At 46.0% G+C, this 18,329-nt stretch overlaps 1 protein-coding gene across 2 annotated transcripts; it reads left to right on the top strand.

Annotated features, from left to right (window-relative positions):
- Positions 1-1,719: 1,719 nt before the first annotated feature.
- On the top strand, positions 1,720-17,777 carry efemp2a (EGF containing fibulin extracellular matrix protein 2a). Of its 2 annotated transcripts, none has more exons than XM_035410494.1 (11): positions 1,720-2,075; positions 8,393-8,663; positions 9,342-9,390; positions 9,514-9,717; positions 10,147-10,269; positions 10,881-10,997; positions 11,265-11,384; positions 13,777-13,896; positions 14,194-14,320; positions 15,315-15,510; positions 16,272-16,433. In XM_035410494.1, the coding sequence occupies exons 2-11, from the start codon at positions 8,568-8,570 to the stop codon at positions 16,431-16,433; spliced, it is 1,314 nt and encodes a 437-aa protein (XP_035266385.1). In that variant the 5' UTR covers positions 1,720-2,075; positions 8,393-8,567. The 2 variants fall into 2 exon arrangements, with proteins under 2 accessions (XP_035266385.1, XP_035266386.1); XM_035410495.1 differs by having other exon boundaries at positions 1,722-2,066; positions 16,272-17,777.
- The last annotated feature ends 552 nt before the right edge of the window (positions 17,778-18,329 follow it).

Here is an 18,329-nt window from a genome sequence, read left to right as displayed (position 1 = left end):
ACAAAATGACCGACATGCATCATTTGTTACTCCACACACGCTGTGCAAATTGCAGTGTACGTGCCGCGATTTGTTCAGCGTTCTTTATATGCGACTTACCCTTGCAGCATGTTACTCTTATGCTGAGTTTGGGTTGGCCGTAAGATCAGTAGAAGAGGGAGTTGATCTGCTAACTCGTATCACGCAGTAATGTGTGTTTGTACAAATGAGTATTTATGAGGGTCACTGCGTGGGACGCCGGGGGTGGGGTTGGTTTGCCAACTGTTGCGGTACAGTTTGTCAGGGCTGTCGGCAAGTGTGTTTGTTTCAAGTGGTGTAGTCTGCAAGCTGAGAGCTTTATTGTCCTGTTAAATGCCTTTGTAATGACAGCTGTCACCCCCCCATGCTCCTCCAAATGGTCGAGGCGTATTCTTTGTGAAATCGCTGGGGCTCTGTTTGATGGGAACGTGAGGAGCTTTTCCGTGACATTCAGCCGCTTATGGAAAAAGAATTCAAAGGCAAAGCAAATGTGCCAGTTCTCCACCATCTTAAAACAAGTTCAAAGAACAACCGTAATTGATCAAATGGACGGGACGTTTCATTTGTAAATTGTTGAGGAATTATTTTTTATTTATTTGATAATTAAGAGTACACTTACCATTATAGATCTCGTCAATCTAAAATATGAGTTAAAAATGAGAGGATGACAACCATAATCCCATAGCAATGGAGGTTGGAACAGAAACAGACATCCCCGAGACTCCAGGACCGAGCTTGAACTCGCTTCTGGAAGAAGGCACGATGACAAGGCAAGTTCATACCGACACTACTTTAAAAAGAAAAAAACACATGACAACTTTAATGCTTTAATGACTTCAATGCTTTCTTTATACTATGAAGCTTAATTCCTATTTGTATTTCTATACTTACACAATGATATATACTGTCTATGCACAGTTTATTGCTGGAAACTGCAATTAAAAATTTATTGTGATTCTACGAATCCTGTGACTGCAGTGTTGCGCAGTTGGCTGACCTTTTGTTAAGGAGATTATCTTGCCGAAGAACATGATTTATTTACAGAAAAGGAAATTAAGGCATCTGATGTTTCTATTGTTGCCTGAGTGTGTCTTCGAGGCAGAGAAATGTAGGTGATATTTGAATTGGGGTCAATGTTTCAACAGTCCCTCAACTAAACATAGATATTTTTTTATCATCCAGCAGCGACCTCTTGTTTAAATATTTATACTGGGGGAAAACGGGACCACTCTTCCAGTAAGACGTGTCCTCCCTGCCCTTCACCCCCTCCCTCTCCTTCAGTCTCTCTCTAATTTTTGACCACATTCCTTAAACTGTTCTCTCAAGCTATAAATATCAGTCCATGATGGAGTGAGAGTGAGAGTAAATAACGGGTGCTACAGAGAGTTGGGGGGTAAGTGTAGATAAAGAGTGAGGCAAGGCAGGGGGTAGAGAAAGCAGGGACGCACTAGTTAGGGTGGGGGGGGTGAGGGGGCGGGAGGGTAAATGAAACCAGGTGTGTTCTCAGACCGGGGGGGGGAGTGGAGGATGTATGCAGCGTTGTTGCACCGCCTGCAAAAAAAAAAAAAAAAAGACAGATTTTGGAATTTCGGAATTTGGGCCACAGACCAGGAATTTGCTTCCTGGGGGGTCAGAGAGGGGGGCCGGTGGGTGGGGGGAGGATGGCAGTGCAGGGGAGCTGCCGGGGGGGTGAGGGGGGTTAGAAGTGGGCCGTCCCTCTTGCTTTTTTTCTAACTCTCTCTCTCTCTCGGTCTCGCACACATTCATAATCCAGCCGCCGACCTCCACACTCACTCCCACAGGGCCAGAGACCAGGAGAGGGAGGACAGAAGAGGCATCCACAGAGCACAAAGACACAGACACCCGGACACACAGGAGGGGAAAGCCCAAGCCGTCACGCGCCCGGACTCCGACTGCTCTTTTCTCTTCTTAAATGGAAAGGGGACACGCGGAGGGAGAGGAGCGGAGCGAATGAGAGAAGCGGAACCGGAGACGGACAGGATAAGAGAGGAAGAAGAGGGTCTGGAAGAACGGAGGACTCCTGGCCTGTGAGTACGGTGCGTTCCGGTGCGTGGGGGGGATTTAGGTGGAAGGAGAGGAGTACTGCAGTGATAAAAAGTTGGGAGAAAAGAAAGAGGCTGTGAGACTGGAGGGTTGGGGGGGGGTAGCGCACACATCACAGCTGCTCGTTTGTTCAGTCGTACACCTACACTGCCTCACAGCTGCATAACACACATAATCAAGCAGTGGGCTCAAAGAGCAAAAGCTTCTTCTCCGCCCCCCCCCTCACCCCTCTTCGCACACACGCAACCACTCTACAACTGATACTACAGCTGCACAATTATACTGACCATGACTCACCGGGTCACAGTTTAATACAAAACTACACAGACACATTAATACAAATATCTGGTTCATGTGTCCCACTGTGTTTATACAGACTCTTGTATCAACACAGTATCAGCATTACCCAGACGTTATGCCAAGCAGTGGTACGCTGCCAGTTTTTAAATTTTAATTTGTTTCTGTTACTTTTTCCCAATCACGCTGCTCATTTAACTTTGTTACTACACCGCACGTGATATTATGTGACTTTAAAGTGCCACAATCAGTGATACAAAATTATCCATGTTATATTATGATCTCCAGAATAAATGAATGGCATATGTAAAATTTCCACTGGATGTTACTTGTGCTGACTTTTGGCCAAAAAGGTATAGGTCATTTATTCATAGGAGGTCATTTAAAAGTATACAGTATACATCTGAGAAGAGCCCCAGCCAACTATCTCTCTCTTTCTCTCTCTCATGCACACACACACACACACACACACACACACACACAAACATAATAAAAAATATTTAAAAATTGCCATTAAAAACAAACCAAATGCATCAGGCTGAGCAACAGGTGAAGTACTGACAGCAACGAGCACACACCCACACATGACATCATAACGCAGAACAAGAGCTTCCTGTGCTTCAACAGTGCACGTCTGTGCACAGCAGCACACCATGCATTACTCTCATTATAAGTCTTGTTATATTTGCTTCATTTCCCACATTTTTAATGTTCCAGATTTACTTTTCTGGGCCTATACTGGAAGAGTCAGGAGTGAGGAGTCGAACTCACCACCTTCTGGTACTGATTCAAATCCTGACACCCATCCAAGACTAGTCTGCACCTGCTACCACTGTAACTTGAAGGCACATTGTACAATTGCTCTATTTGTAAGGTGTGGTAATGTGTTCTGAATTACAAGGGAACACTGTACAGAGCATTGTACTACATATTACATTTACAGTAATGAGCTATGAGATTTGTACCACATTTTCTTTCTTTACAATGTGTTGTACAGTCATACAACACTGGTCTGCTCTTCAGAACATTAATATTTGGGTATAGAATAGCCAGAAAATCTGAGAGCTCTGGTACCTCGTTGCAAAACTACTCATGTTCAACAGTTCAATTGGCAACAGCAGCAATATAGATAAGCAAAATCCCAGCTATGCTTGCAGTCCAATGGAAGAAAGCAATCCTTTATTGTTAAAGCCTACAATAAATAATTACTTCCTCCATTAAGCCAGGAGCCAGAGGAGATGCAATATTTATCCTCATTACAGTCAGTAGAGCTGCTGAAGCAGAGAGAGCTGCACTGTGCCAAAGAGCATCTCGCTGTCCAGTAGGAAAGAATAGAGCTACCAGCTAAGCTGTTTAAAAAAAAAAAAAAACACACAATTTAATTTAATTTTTATTCTTTACTAGGGACAAAAGTTGTAGGTTTGAAATGCATTTAGTCATGGTTTGGAATAATGCCTATGGATTTGGCCTACTTTGATTTCCTTGTATAGGCTCCTGACCAGGATAATTGGGTATAGATAATGGATGTATGGATGGATGGATGGATGGACAGTTTCCTTGTTATTTGACCCTCCCATAGACTATATGCATGTGCCATGTTCCCAGGGCCTGAGCAGGGGCTCCTAAATACTGCTTTTATTATATACACTTGCCAGTACATATTTAGATCATTTAGAACAGTGGCCAATTGAATAGGCTTGGGTGAAGTATCTGGAACTGCATGATTATAAATGAATGTGAAGGGCTTGAATTGAGCTATGAATAGATGCCCACTTTTTAACATTTTACCCATGGGTGTGTGAGTACTTCTAAATCTTAGAAATGAATAGATGATTAAATGAGTATTGTCACTGTATTTCCGTCCCATCGCTGCAATGTCCTCAATTTAGGAAGGCTGCACTCTAGCTTGTATGTCCTCTAAAGTGTGTATTGCGAGTCGCTGCTTCGTTTCACTCTGAGGTTCGCTATCCAAGCTGTGCCTCATAAGGGCACTCAACGCTTGTGCAGGCAGATCACAGGCTAATCAGGCTAATGAATCGATATGATTAATCAAGTGAATCAAATGAATCAATGGATCAAATGAATCAATAAGGCAAGGAAAACCCTACTGACTGTACCCTTCCCTTTCTGGGTGATGCTATGGCCATTGATGTGTCTCTACACAGAATTCCTGCTCATAGCTTTGGAGGAGCAGGCTCAGGATTTGATCTGGTCTATGGGGAACATCTTTTTGTAAGAATACGTGCCTCACCTATATTACATTTACATTGCATTGTGGCATTTATAAGACATTCTTATCCAGAGTAACATACCCAGCTTCCGTTTTTTTGTACATACATTTATACAGCTGGACATTTCTGCTAAAGCGAATCAGGTTAAGTACCTTGCTGAAGGGTAAAATGCCTGTGCCCCAACTGGGAACTGTACCCACTACCTTTGAGCTACTATCCCAGTTCCAAAACCAGGATACAGACAGATAGCCTACTTGTGGCCCTAAAGCAAGAATCCTATTGTGCAGTTTTTTATGTTGCGTGTAAACCAGGTTACAACTGGTGACATAATTTCTACTTTAGGAAACAGTCACCCAGAGGATTCTTTGAGGGAGCTGATCTTTCTTATCTTAGGAAAATTTCACCAGCCCTTCAGTATGGAACCCCCCCCCAATGTTGCTATGGGTTCCCAGCTCATGAGTGATCCATTCAGCCTCTTTACAGTATGATTGCCTGTCTGGTGCTTGGTTGAGCAGCACCTACTTTACATGTCAGCACCGGGGAACACATACGGACTGTAAGGGCTCTCTGGGATCCTGCTCGATGTCCTCAGAAGTCCCCGAGTCTGGGACGGCGTCCACCGAGCTCCGGGCCCTGCAGCCGCGGCGGCCCTCTTCCAGGGGCCGTGGCCGCTCTCCGCGGGGATTTCACAAGCCGCTATTTTTGGGATGCAGCGGTGGCAGCGTGACCCGTCTGGGAGCTGGGCGCGCGGCCGGGCCTTGGCAGCGCGCCCGCCACTGAGGCCCTCCGCCGCCCTCCTCGCCGTTTTAGCTGAAAGCGATACTCTGGGGCGGTGGGGTGACCCAGCGCGGGGGACGGGAACCCACATCCTGCGCCAACGGGATTCCAGAGGCCCAACCGCCACTTAGCGCGCGGCGGCGGCGGCGGCAGTCTCCTCGGCCCGCTGCATCGCGAGTGGTGCATTTCTCAAACCCGTCCCTGGCCTGGCGTAGAGCACTTCTCTCTAGGAGCTGCGGCTCTTGCCCAGGGGGAAGACCGCAGCACCGGCTCTGTTTCGGGGATATCTGCCCCTGTGGTTGACAGCTGTGCTTGTTCAGCATGCTTAGCGACGGAGCCAGTCTTTATGGATAAGCCTCCCAGGGTAGAGAGCATAAAATTGTCATTGTGTGGGGATGTGTCAGTGTGTTTGTGCTTGTGTTTACTGTTAGCTGTGGCCACCCCCACTCTATTTTTAATGTTAATCTCATTTAAATTATGACTTCACCTGCAGAAAAAAGAAAAACATCCTTGCTTTGCAGCTTGATAGCTATTAAAGTTGCTAACAAGGAACCAAGTCTCACATAGGGGAGGAATCATAATAATTTTCCTTCCTTGCACAATTAATTCTCACTCTAGTGTTAGCGGCTGGCATCCTCTCTCTCTATGGCATGTGCTATGAAGAATGGACTCTTAATTTATAATCCTCTGCAATGATTTTCCCCCCGATCATCATATGGGTCTTCAGAGCATCAACAACTGACTTTATGTCAACATTTCTAAAGATTTAATAAAAACTGAATGTACTCCATCTCATTTTATTCCTGTCCTCTCAATTCCTAGAATGCACTGTGGAGCAGGTTGTGCTTCTGCCAAAATGGTTAAGTGGAAAAAAGGCTTAGCGTAGTATAAGAGTGAGCTACTGGATATCTAGATCTACATCTACATATCTATATCTTAGCTGAGCTGAGCAACTATATCTATCTTTAAAGAGCCAGTGGACAATGTGATTAATAGAATTAGTTACTGCAGTGTGATATGTAAATATAATTAGCTATAATCTATGAAGGTTAACTGATACCTTGTGAGCAACATATGGAGATTATACGGGAGTTTACAGAAACCATGGACACACTTCAAATCACCGTGTTATTTATTAAAAGAAGTAGAAGAGCTTTTCAGCATGGAAATGTACCAGAATAAAGGTAAGTAGCATTCAACTTTAAATTTGAGGGTACCATCCAGGACCTCTCATTTCCTGTAAACATATGTCTCCAGATAAATTACAGGTCAGTGTCAACATACTCTCATCTTGATGCCACCCTTTATTACCAGTGACCTAGGAGGCACTAAGAGGAGGGTGTACTGTATTTCACTAGTAACGTCCCCATGCTTGTGAATCTGTGCTGCTGCAATGTGAACTTTGTGTGTTTGTTGGCATGTGGATTAATGGGGCTGTGGATGTTGGTGCCAGTTTGTAAATGGCTTTGAGCTGTGACGCGGGCCGGGGAGTGCGCGTTCTGTCACCGCGTGATTTAGCTTCGGCGCTATGTGCGCGTCAGTGCGCATGCCTCCCTGTGGCTTGATGTCTCCATTCCCAATAAAACAGTAATACGGAGTGAGAGGACATAAGCGTGTTTGTGTGAGTGTGTGTGTGAATCTGCACGTATCCTTTTGGCTTTGGTGTCCATCTCAGTGCCTGGTGAGGTGATTCAGCAGCTTCAGCACTGTGTCTGCGGTTTGGCTGAGGCTGTGTTTCTCAGAATGTGTGTGTGTTTTTGTGAGTGTGTGTGAGTGAGTGTGTGTGTGTGTGTGTGTGTGCGCACATGTGTGTATAGGCTTCTATTTGTCTGTGTGGAAGACAGTGATTAAAATATATCTCCCTTCTCTCCATCCCAAGGGATAGGCCAACTGACTGTTTGGCACTTTTAATTTGGAGTAACAATGATTTCTTATGGCTACTTTGGCTGCTTTTAATCAAAATGAGCTAGAAAGGGGGCACTGGTGGCCCTGCTCACAGCACTGTTCTGTTTTCTCTGGACCATGTAACAGCTGGGTGTCTCTTACACAGCAGAACAGGCCCAGTCTGTCTCTCTTCCCCCTCAGACACAATGCTTTCTCATGCCCTAAGGTTTTCCCTCTCCCATAAAAAGTAAGATATGACTTGGATTTGAACCAGGAAAACACTGCTATCCTGGTGAGGAAGGAATCGTGACAGCCAATTGCTCAGTCACTGTGGCCTACAGAACCTCAGTGCATCATAGCCTAGAGCACTCACGTCCAGCTCTTCACATTTTACATAAGGTTACGAGATGAAAATAAAACTTAACATTCTATCTGTTGTCAGTTCAAGTCCAAGACTCAATCCACACTGGGGTTTAATACAGCAACACTATTGTTGTAAACTCACCATATGATGTCTGATATAGAGAAAGAGAATAGATTTACAGAACTCAAGAGATACAGTTTTGAGCCAAGTGTGAATTGTTTATGATTTTTATGGACTCAGACATCATTTTGGAACACACTGCAGTCTCTTGGACTGACAAACTAAGAAGGATGTCTGCCAAGACCTAACATTTAAAAAAAGATTTATCTGTTTTGTATTACTGTTGTTATTTCTAGCGGGTGTATTCCATTATATTTCTCACATTTCACCAGCAGGGGGAGTAGTTTCCATTGCTGTTTTTCTCTACCTATTAGGTAGAAATGTGTTACACTGGACAAGATGCAACAAACAACAAGTGAAAATATCAATAGTTAATTCATGTCACCGAGCCATATTGTGTAATATATTCATTTGCATGAAGTGTAAATTATTGTCTGTAATTTAGAATTAACTGCTGTTATACACTATGCAAATACAGATGGGCATCCAACAGAATATCATAATTATGTATTGTGCTCGCATCATCTGAAAATTTGAATATTACAGAGAAATGCTTTGAGGAGTGAGTATCTTCCTTCCTCTTCTGATCCCATGTTTTGTCACAGACAGTAAATGTTCTCTCTTTCTCTCTCTCCAGAAACATCCACAAACTGCCCAGAACAAGACTGGAATCCTGCAGTATCAGTGACCCTGCCGCTCTCTGATTGGCCCACGCGCGCTTCTGTTCGCCTGTCTGTCGGCTTCCCTCTACCCCGGAGTGTCTGCTGATCGTGTCCGTCACTCTGGCTCTGTCTGTGCCTCTGTCTGTGAGCATGCGGGGGGTGTGTGTGCCGCTGCTATGTGTGTGTGTGTCTCTGCTGCTCCGCTGCACTACTTCACAAGCCCCCGAAGAACGTGACAGTCATATGGTAAGGATGAGGGAAAATCTCTTCTTCCACTCCATCATATCTCTCTCTCTCTCTCTCTCTCTCTCTCTATCTATCTATTTCTCTCTCTATCCCCCTCTTTCTCTGTCTCCCTCTCTCTCTCTCTCGCTCATGATTTTGCTCAGACACCCCTTATCCCTCTCCTAAAAGCATTCCTTTCTCTCTGCCATTGCTCTTTCCCCCAGTCTTTTGTTTCTCTGATTATTTTAACCTTTTCTCCGCTTTCTCTCTATCTCTTACACTTCCCCTTCCCCCATTTTTTTCTGGCAGTTTCTTTCTCTGTGCATTTTCAACCTTTCCTCCACTTTATCTCCCCACAACCCCCCCTCCCTTTCCCTAGAACCTCTGTGCTCACTTGCCAGTATGATTTGACAGTTTTTTAAACCTGTCTGTAACTTTATTTGATTGCTGATGGCATTACTAACTCCAAACAAGAGCTTTAGCCTTCAAAAACCAGAAAAAAAACAGCCACGTCTCCATGCAAACCCTCTTTCTCTGAAGCAAAAGCTTAGAACATATTGTATGCAAAGGCTTTTTATTGGCCTTATAAAAATGTGTGTTGCAAAAGTGGGGAAAAAGACACACTGACAGCCGTAAGCAGTGTGTCTCAATTCAAAGTAGCAAGTCTCATTCTCACACTGACTTGTATTTGTCTCATAGGAATGCACAGATGGATATCAATGGGATTTACAGACAGAGCACTGCAAAGGTAGTAAAGGTTTTCTCCTCTCTATTCTCTTTCTCAGCTCTGATGTCCTCCTTTCTCCTGACCCTCTGTAGTGCTGTGACCTCACCCTTCAGCTTCTCTCCCTCATCCCTCTCTTTTCCTCAGACGTAAACGAGTGTGAAACTATTCCGGAGGCCTGCAAGGGAGAGATGAAGTGTTTCAACCACTACGGTGGCTACCTTTGCCTCCCACGCTCCGCCTCTATCATCCCTGACCCTCCCGGCCAACCAGGGAGCAGCTTTCCCGATGACGTCACAGAGCCCTACCCCTGCCCTCTGGGGTATGAGTCACAGGGGGGCAGATGCGTGGGTGAGTGGGGGGAGGGAGGGAGAAAGGGAGGGGCAGGTGAGGTGGGTGGGATGTGAAAGGTGGGTTTTGACCCAGGAAGGACCGAGTACAGTTTGAGGCGTAGGTGGGCACTGCGCAGAGTTTTGCGACAGCAACTGGGAATTTGGAACAGACAATGTTGGGCAGCGTTGTCCTCCACGGTCATGTAGGGGAGAGGCGCATGGCTACTCTGCCTGGTGTGGTGTGGTGAGTGACAGATAGCGGGGTGGTTTTTTGTAGTCTGCAGAAATTTTGAAGTGACATCCAGTGTTGTAAGTTGATGCAACTCTCAAGACACATGAGACAGGGACAGTGTGGGACTGTGTGTGAGTGTCATGGGTGGGCGTGTGCAGTGGGAACAGAAGGGAGTGAGCGTGGTCCTCCCTCTAACTGCTGTGCTGTCGTATGCAGACGTTGATGAGTGCGAGCACGACCAGCACAACTGCCAGCCCAGTCAGCAGTGCTTCAACACCCAGGGGGGCTTCTCCTGCCAGTGCCCCGAAGGGTACCGTAAGGTTGGCACAGAGTGCATCGGTGAGTGCCCCTCCACCACTGCCCCCTGAACCCTCTCACTGTCTCACTGTCCGTCTGGTCCCCACTGTACTGAAGCAATGCTGCTAACTAATCTCTCTGACTTTCACTGCGTATCTCCTATCATCTCTGACCTGATTACTGTTCTCACTCTATTGCTCTCTAAGTGGCTCTTAGTGTACTATTGTGCAACTCCCTCTTATTGTATTACTTTATAATGGCCTGTCTTGCGTAATTGTACCATTTTTCCTCTAACTCACTGCGTTCCTGTCTCTGTCTTTCTTAGTATAACCACTGACGTTCATGACAAACGAGATGGACAGTTCTTGTGTTCCTTTCGTCCACTGTTTTTATGCTTAAAGAGGTTCTCAGGGACGGTCTATCTTTATCTACGGTCCTTCATTAATATTCATAATATCCTTGCATATCAGAACGCTTAGCACTCAAGAGATAGCAGACAAAAACTTAAAGTGTTAAAAATGACTGACCCTGACCCTCTGGATGATTTAGACAGTCTTTTCACAATTCTTGGTATAACTCTATAAGTGTGCATCAGTGTCACAGCCTGGCTGTCTCGTTGTAAGGATGGTGTCTCCCCTCTTTCCCGCTCTCAGACGTTGACGAGTGCAGGTACAGGTACTGTCAGCACCGCTGCGTCAATGTCCCTGGGTCTTTCTCCTGCCAGTGTGAGCCTGGCTTCCAGCTGGCGGGGAACAATCGCTCCTGCATCGGTGAGGTCTCCCCCAAAGCGCTCGCTCGCACCTGAACAGACACAGAGCAACCTGAGCTCAGAAATCGCATTCAGAACCGAGAAGCTGTCAAAGATAACAGTCAGAAGCCCCAAAGCATCATTTTATTGCTGCTCATACTGATGTCAGAGGCAGAAGACATTCTCATACTACAGTATGGTGGGGTGAGCAGAGCTGTGAGCTCACTGCTTGTCACAGGTGAAGAGCGCTAACGTGTTGGCCTGCCTGTCCTCTTCCTCGTTGCCCCAGATGTGAATGAATGTGAGATGGGCGCCCCCTGTCAGCAGAGGTGCACAAACACCTATGGCACCTTCCTGTGTCGCTGTGAGCAGGGCTATGAGCTGGGAGCCGATGGCTTCACCTGCAAAGGTAACAGCCTGTGCTAACCCTGACCCTCTCTCCACTGCGTCCACAGGCTGCTTATGTTCCTCATAGCTGTCTGTCTGCCTGCCTGCCTGCCTGGCTGTCTGTCTGTCTCTCTCTCTCTCTGTCTATCTGTCATCTTTCTGTGTGTCCTACACCTGCTGTTTGTGAGTGTGTGGTGAGGCTGCTGTCTCAGCATGAAGTCCATCCAATTCCCTCTGAGCCTATTTCAGTTTAGGTCCCCATCTTGGCATTCTACTGGGGTACTGTGTGTGTGAGTGTGTGTGTGTGTACGTGCGTGTGTGTGTACGTGCGTGTGTGAGTGTGTGTGTGTGTGAGTGTGTGTGTGTGTGTACGTGTGTGAGTGTGTGTATGTGTGTGTGTGTGTGTGTGTACCTGTGTGTGTGTGTGTGTGTGTATGTGTGTGTGTGGGTGTGTATGTTTGTGTGCCTGAGTGCACATGCATATGTGTTTGTGTTTGTATGAGAGGCAGATTCCCTATTTACAGGCTCCTGGCCATCTGTAAACTCCAGTGGACATCTGTCTCATTCAGTCGAAAAGCACCTGGAAGCTGTCAGTACGAGGTGCAAAGCAGCTTGTGGAAGGAATCCCAGCTCTCCAGGCAGAGCAATTCTTTATGATTATATAGCGCCTTCCCAAGCCCTTAATTCATGTTTATTTCACAAGATTATAGTGGTGCCTGGAACATTTTTACCCTCTTCATGGCTGTTTTTATCCGTCCTGTCTAATCTTGTCCCTTTCTGTCATCGGGCCCCGCTGACAGCCCTGGCTGTGAGTGCGGCCATTTTGGCGGCCGTTTGGGCCAGTACCCTATTTATTAGCAGCAAAGACACAGTAAGCACATTTTCTGCACAATCTCAGCTTGATGGATTGGTATGGTGCACAGCCCCATATATTTACCTTGCTGTGTTTGTACAGTGTTTCAGCTCTGACTGAAAATCACTCCAGGCTTCAGCTTTTATTGGTCCCCTGAGACCGAGCTGCCTGTGTCAATGTACACTCACCCGTTCCCCACTCCCTCCATCCCTCCTTCTCTTTCACCTCCTTCCCTCTTTTCCTGTCAATCCCCCCCTCTCTCCTCTTTCCCTTTCCCTTAAATTTCAAGTGTCTTTAATGCTTAAAAAATAAATACATTTCTACATATTTATATCTATGAAGCATACCTATCATTTCAAATATGGCAGTTGAAATGACACTGCAAATACTGCATATTTATATATTTCTTTATATATTGCATATTTCAAAGTGTGTATTACTCTCCCTGCTGAGGGTGGACACACACTTGGCAGTTTACGCTCTGTTTTTCTCAACATGCGTACTTCCACTCACCCTGGGCAGAACCACAGTGTGGCTCTCCTCATCCGCTAGGAGTGTAGGAGTGCTACTGCACAAGAAAAGGGTCCCACTCTGAGAACAGCATGGCGGTATGTCAGCCATGCAGATTCTTCCTGTGCAACAGTCAGACCGTCGGCCCCTTCCTCACCACCTACACAACCCAGCTCTTAGTCCAGGCCATGATTATTTCCTGTCTGGACTACTTCAATTCTGTTCTCGCTGCATTCCCCTGCCCCTCCCCCCCTCCCCCCCTCCCCCCCTCCCCCCACCTTGGCTCAGCGGTGTTTCTCCCCTTCTCTACCAATATTGGCTCGCAACAATTTCAGAACGTTGGTGCTGGCCTATCGGACACCTAAAGGGACAGCTCTGTGATATCTTCAGAACATCATCAGCTTTCCCCACTAGCCAGACCTCTCTGTTCTGCTACCTCTGGGCGTCTGGCTCCTCCTGCAGCTGGAGGTCATGTCTCCTGTCTGTTCTGACCGTCCAGAGTTGGAATGAGCTTCCCACTGTGGTCAGGACCATAGTAACCCCGCCCATCTTCTGATGCAGACTGAAGACTCACCTCTTCAGACTGAAACATGGCTCCTCTTTAGCTGATCCTCTTTTCTTCTTATTGGGTTTCCCTTTGGGATAGTGTTAAAGGAATAGCTGTTTGAATTTCAGTCATCGGTATAGTGGTATTTAGTTTTGTTTACAATAATAATTGTTGGTTTTTTGGGTTATATTACATTTATTGGTTATAAATGGGACTACATGGTGATAATGGGTTTTTTTTCCAATACTGATGTTCTCCGCTTCTGTAAGTCACTCTACATTAGAGTATCTAGAGCAAGTGATTGATTAATTGATTGATTGGTTGTGTGGTTGGGTGATCGATTGATTGATTGATTGATTGATTGATTGATTGATTGACATGGGAAGGAATAGCACATCTCTGTCTGTCTCTCCCTTCCCTCCTGCTCTTCTTCCCTTTTGTCCTTAAAAGGTCAACCTTCAGAATGCAGCCCAGCCAATGCCTTTCATTTCTCTCTGTCTGCAGATATCGACGAGTGCGGCTTCTCCAGCTTCCTGTGCCAGTTCCAGTGCGTGAACAAGCCGGGGAAGTTCTCCTGCGTGTGCCCGGAGGGATACCAGCTGCAGAGGGCACGCCTGTGCCAAGGTCCTGTCAACATCCTGTATCAGTGACCGTAACTTATCTTTTTATGAGGCTCTCCGGTGGGGTGTCCAGCCAAAGCCCTGGTACAGAGTGCAATGTTGCACCCCAGAGTCAAATCATGAACACAGCAGTGCTAAATTGGCCAGGAGTCCTATAGGTCAATATGCGATCATGTGTCACCCAGGGAGGGTGGGTTCATATCGGCTAGCCATCATAGCAATAATTGCTATTTTAAGAATTTACCATGATTCTTTTCATGAGAGTGTAACCTCCTTTCCGTGTCTCCGTCCTTCTCACCAGATGTGAACGAGTGTGAGACAGGCACGCACACGTGCACGGAGGGACAAACCTGCGTGAACACCAATGGCGGACATCGCTGCGTCGACAATAACCGCTGCCAAGCTCCCTACACACAGGTGTCCAACAAGTGAGTAACACACACACATACACGAACACAGGCACACAGTCATATACACACACACACAAACAGAGGCACACACTCATATACACACACGCATGAACACAGGCACACACTCACATGTACACACACACACACAGAAATACATTTACAACACAACTGTATAGATCTGAGCAGCTTTCCCCATTATTTAGCGATAGCCTATATGCCTCCATTACATATCCTCTTAATATATCACATCTGCGAGATAAATTCTCTGCGTCATTATCATTATTAATTTTTCCAGATATCGGGCCAAATGCATACTTTATTTATCTGAGTGCATTCCGGCATCATTAAAAGAGTACAACTATAATCTGGGTGTTAAATTGATAACAGGTGCAGGCAGTTGGGTTGCACTCTCTCGTGACATGTACTCCGGCAACTCACGTCCCAGTTTTTTTATTATTTTATTTTCCTCATACGGCATCAATTATACTTCTGCCCCCCCCCCCCCTTCTTATAATTACTGAAACCGTCCAGCTTGGCCTGAAGGCTGCCTGCCTGCAGTGGGGGGAAACAAGGGAACATTGTATGCGTGCCTATGATAACAGCACCCTCTAGTGGTTGATATCTGAATCGACATCTTCACTTGAAGCATCTGAAACCCATTGCCAAACATGAAACAGTGCCAAGTTCAGCATACATTTTTTTAAGAAGTTCTTCAAGTTTTTATGAGCTTTATATTGGAAAAATATTTGCACCTTCAAAGCTACAACTGACATGTTGTAGTGAGGAAGACAATGTGTCTTGATTGGTTCATATCTCAATCAAGAATTTAAACTCCATAGAGGTTTCATCCTTAATGCAGAACGTAAAACCTTACCCTCCTTTTTAGAGCTGCAACATACATTTATAGCTTTCGAGATTTGATTTTTTTAACAGGATTAAATCATTTCCCAATTCTGTCTTTCTCCCTCCCACCCTCCTCTGTACATCTCCCTTTGTGCGTCTGTCTGTCCAGCCGGTGTGTCTGTCCGGTCACCAAAGCAGCCTGCCGGGACCTGCCCTTATCCATCGTCCACCGCTACATGAGCATGACGTCCAATCGCACGGTGCTCTCCGACGTCTTCCAGATCCAGACCACCAGCATCTCCCCCGGGGCCCACAACGCCTTCCGCATCCGCTCCGGCGACGACCGCGGCGACTTCTACATCCGCGTGAGTCGCGCGTGGGTCCCTGCTTTCTGACTGCGGCGCATAGCGCGCTCTCCCCGCTAGCCGCTGCGTAACACGCAGAGCGGTTATCCCAGGTCAATGGCATGGTGTCAGTTACACGCCATGCTTAATTAGGTGGTGTACACACACCCCCCTGGAGGGCACCCGCTCTGACCTTTAGGGATCAGAATGTCCGTGTAGCTGAAATGTCAGACCTGGGAAGGGTTAATGGTCCTGCCATTAAACCGGGCACTCTGAAGCAATGAGCGAGTCAATTAACTAGACTGCTATAGCTCTGTGGAACAAACAGGGAGCTGTAACGACGCACACGTGTGCCACACACACCGATTCCTGACCAAACTCGCATGCTCAGGTATGCACAGCAAGCCTTCTTGCAAATTTACACAAATTAAGCAAAAAATGCCAAAGATTTGCGAAGATTAAATGCGGAGTGATAAATGCAACATGATGCAGTCAAAACTCATTTTAAATGCTAAATACAAGCTAGAGAAACCTGGACAGGAAATACCACCCAGTAAAATGATGAACAAAAGTGTGGTGATCACACAATACAAACCAGTTATATGGTTCACATTATCTGTGTGTGTGTGTGTGTGAGTGTGTACATGCACACATTAATCAGTCTGACATGCAAGTAACATGACCTTTTCAACCTGAAGCTGTAGAATTTCTCTTTTTGGCTTCTCAAACCAACAGCTGCACTTGTGTCTTATGTCTCTGTTTCTGTGGCATGTGTCCTGCAGCAAATCAACAACATCAGTGCCATGCTGGTCCTGGCGCAGTCTGTGACCGGGCCCAAGGAGTACATCTTAGACCTGGAAATGGTGTCCATAAACCCCATCCTGAACTACCAGAGCAGCTCTGTCCTACGCCTCTCCATCTATGTGGGACAGTACACATTCTAGAACAAACAAGAAAGCGATCACAAGAAACAGAGGAGAGAAATGGATAGAGAGAGTGAGAGTGAGAGAGAGAGAGAGAGAGAGAGAATGAGAGAATGAGAGAAAGAGAGAGAGAGAGAGAGGAGGGAGAGAGGGACAGAGAGCCAAATCAAAGTGTGGCTCTTAAAAATAATGTGTCATAGACTGGAAGAGAGAAAATGTGGGAGATAGGAAGAGTGAGTAATAATCACACATTCACAGGCCTCTATTAGGATATTCTGTGTGTCCACTGGGGGAAAAAACTTCACTGACAGGGTCGTCGAACAATGGCTAGTTTCAAGTGAACGTCAGAAAGTAATGAACAGAAACTGTACAAATTTCACATAAAATATGAATAGTATGGTTTTGATGAGAAACGGTATGAAACAAAGAGCAAGTGGCAGTCCTCTTTGCAAGCGACTTTTACTGGTCTCTGATTGGTTTAGATGTCCATGATGTGCCTGAGGTAATATTGGCACATGCGCTGTGTCACCATGAACTGTATTTTAATAGACTGTCCCAGGACTGACCCCATCCACTTGCCCATTTAAGTACATTATTGTCCCTTTTTTTCATTCAAACCTGCCTATTGCTCATCCCTCATCTCCCTCCGACCTCTTTGTCTGAAGTATAGGTTGCTCTTCAGACTTGCTCTCTGTGCCACTCTGTCACACTGATCTCAGATCAGTGCTTAGCTGGTGAGCGCTCGGTGCTGCATGTTGCCGAGGGCATTCAGAACCCAGGGTGCAGTGTGGAGGGCAACCCTCTCCTCTGCTGAACTTCCATCAGATCATTCTCTCCTTAAACTCTGTTACAAACGCACCCTTTGATATGCTGTTACAAAGAAACTCTCCAACGATCCATTATACCCCCCAGCCCCCCCCCCCCCCCCGTCACTCCCACCACTGTGACCCCCCCAAGGTAGGACTGACAATGGGCAGCAATGACCACTGTGCTGAAAAGCCTTTGGACTCAAAACTATCTGCTTTATTTTCTCCAAAGGGAGAGGAGCACCGACAAAATGGGGACAAATAAGCATGCTGTTGAGCATATCATGTTCTCACTGGGGGGAAAGCACTGCAGTGACACACAGCATGCCACAGCCTGTATTCCCAAACATAAAAATCATTCCCTTGTATGTTTAGTATTCACACTCATACACAGAACCATGCTGACACTGACCCTCCCCCCTCCCGCCCCCCCCTCGCCGCACTCCTGTCTTCCCATCCTAAACCCTCCTCATTCAAACTCCGCTATTTTTAGTTCTGATGAAAATGGTGTACTTTTTGTTCAGAAAATACTACTAAGATAAAATTAAATATTTAAAAATCATGTATGTGTGCATTGTTTTCTTTTTATGCCCCTTTCCCCCACACCACTGCTTCTCGCAGTTCCTCAACTCACTTTTGCTCCTCTCTTGTATTCCTCCATCTCTCTTTCTGTGTTCCTCTTTCTCCTCCTTTCTCCACCCCCCATCTCTTGCACTGTGTTTCAGACGCATTCTGTTCATCCCTGAAACCATGGAAGACAAGAATATCTAACCTCAGTGGATAGAAAGGAATGAATGAATAAGAATACAAATATAAAACTGCAGTCTGCGCAATGATTGCTCAAAATAGTTCATGTCACCTTGGCAGTGGCTGTTGACCTTGAGATGTGTTGCCAAAAAGGATGGAAAACTACAATCTGATGTCTTGTCAGCCTGCAATGAAAATATCTGCAGGAGGTAGATGATTTTGTGGGAGTGTTCTATTTAAATCAGGGAGGAGAGCTATTTCTGTGCAAGAGCAATCCCTTAACCATAAAACAGGGGAAAACCCTAATTCCACTGCCTAACCCCCCCCTATTGCTTCTCCCCTCCCCCCAGATCTCTCCTCCAAA

The sequence above is a fragment of the Anguilla anguilla genome, chromosome 3 (genome assembly GCF_013347855.1).
Source record: "Anguilla anguilla isolate fAngAng1 chromosome 3, fAngAng1.pri, whole genome shotgun sequence".
Taxonomy (NCBI): Eukaryota; Metazoa; Chordata; class Actinopteri; order Anguilliformes; family Anguillidae; genus Anguilla; species Anguilla anguilla.
This window is presented reverse-complemented; position numbering and strand designations above follow the sequence as displayed.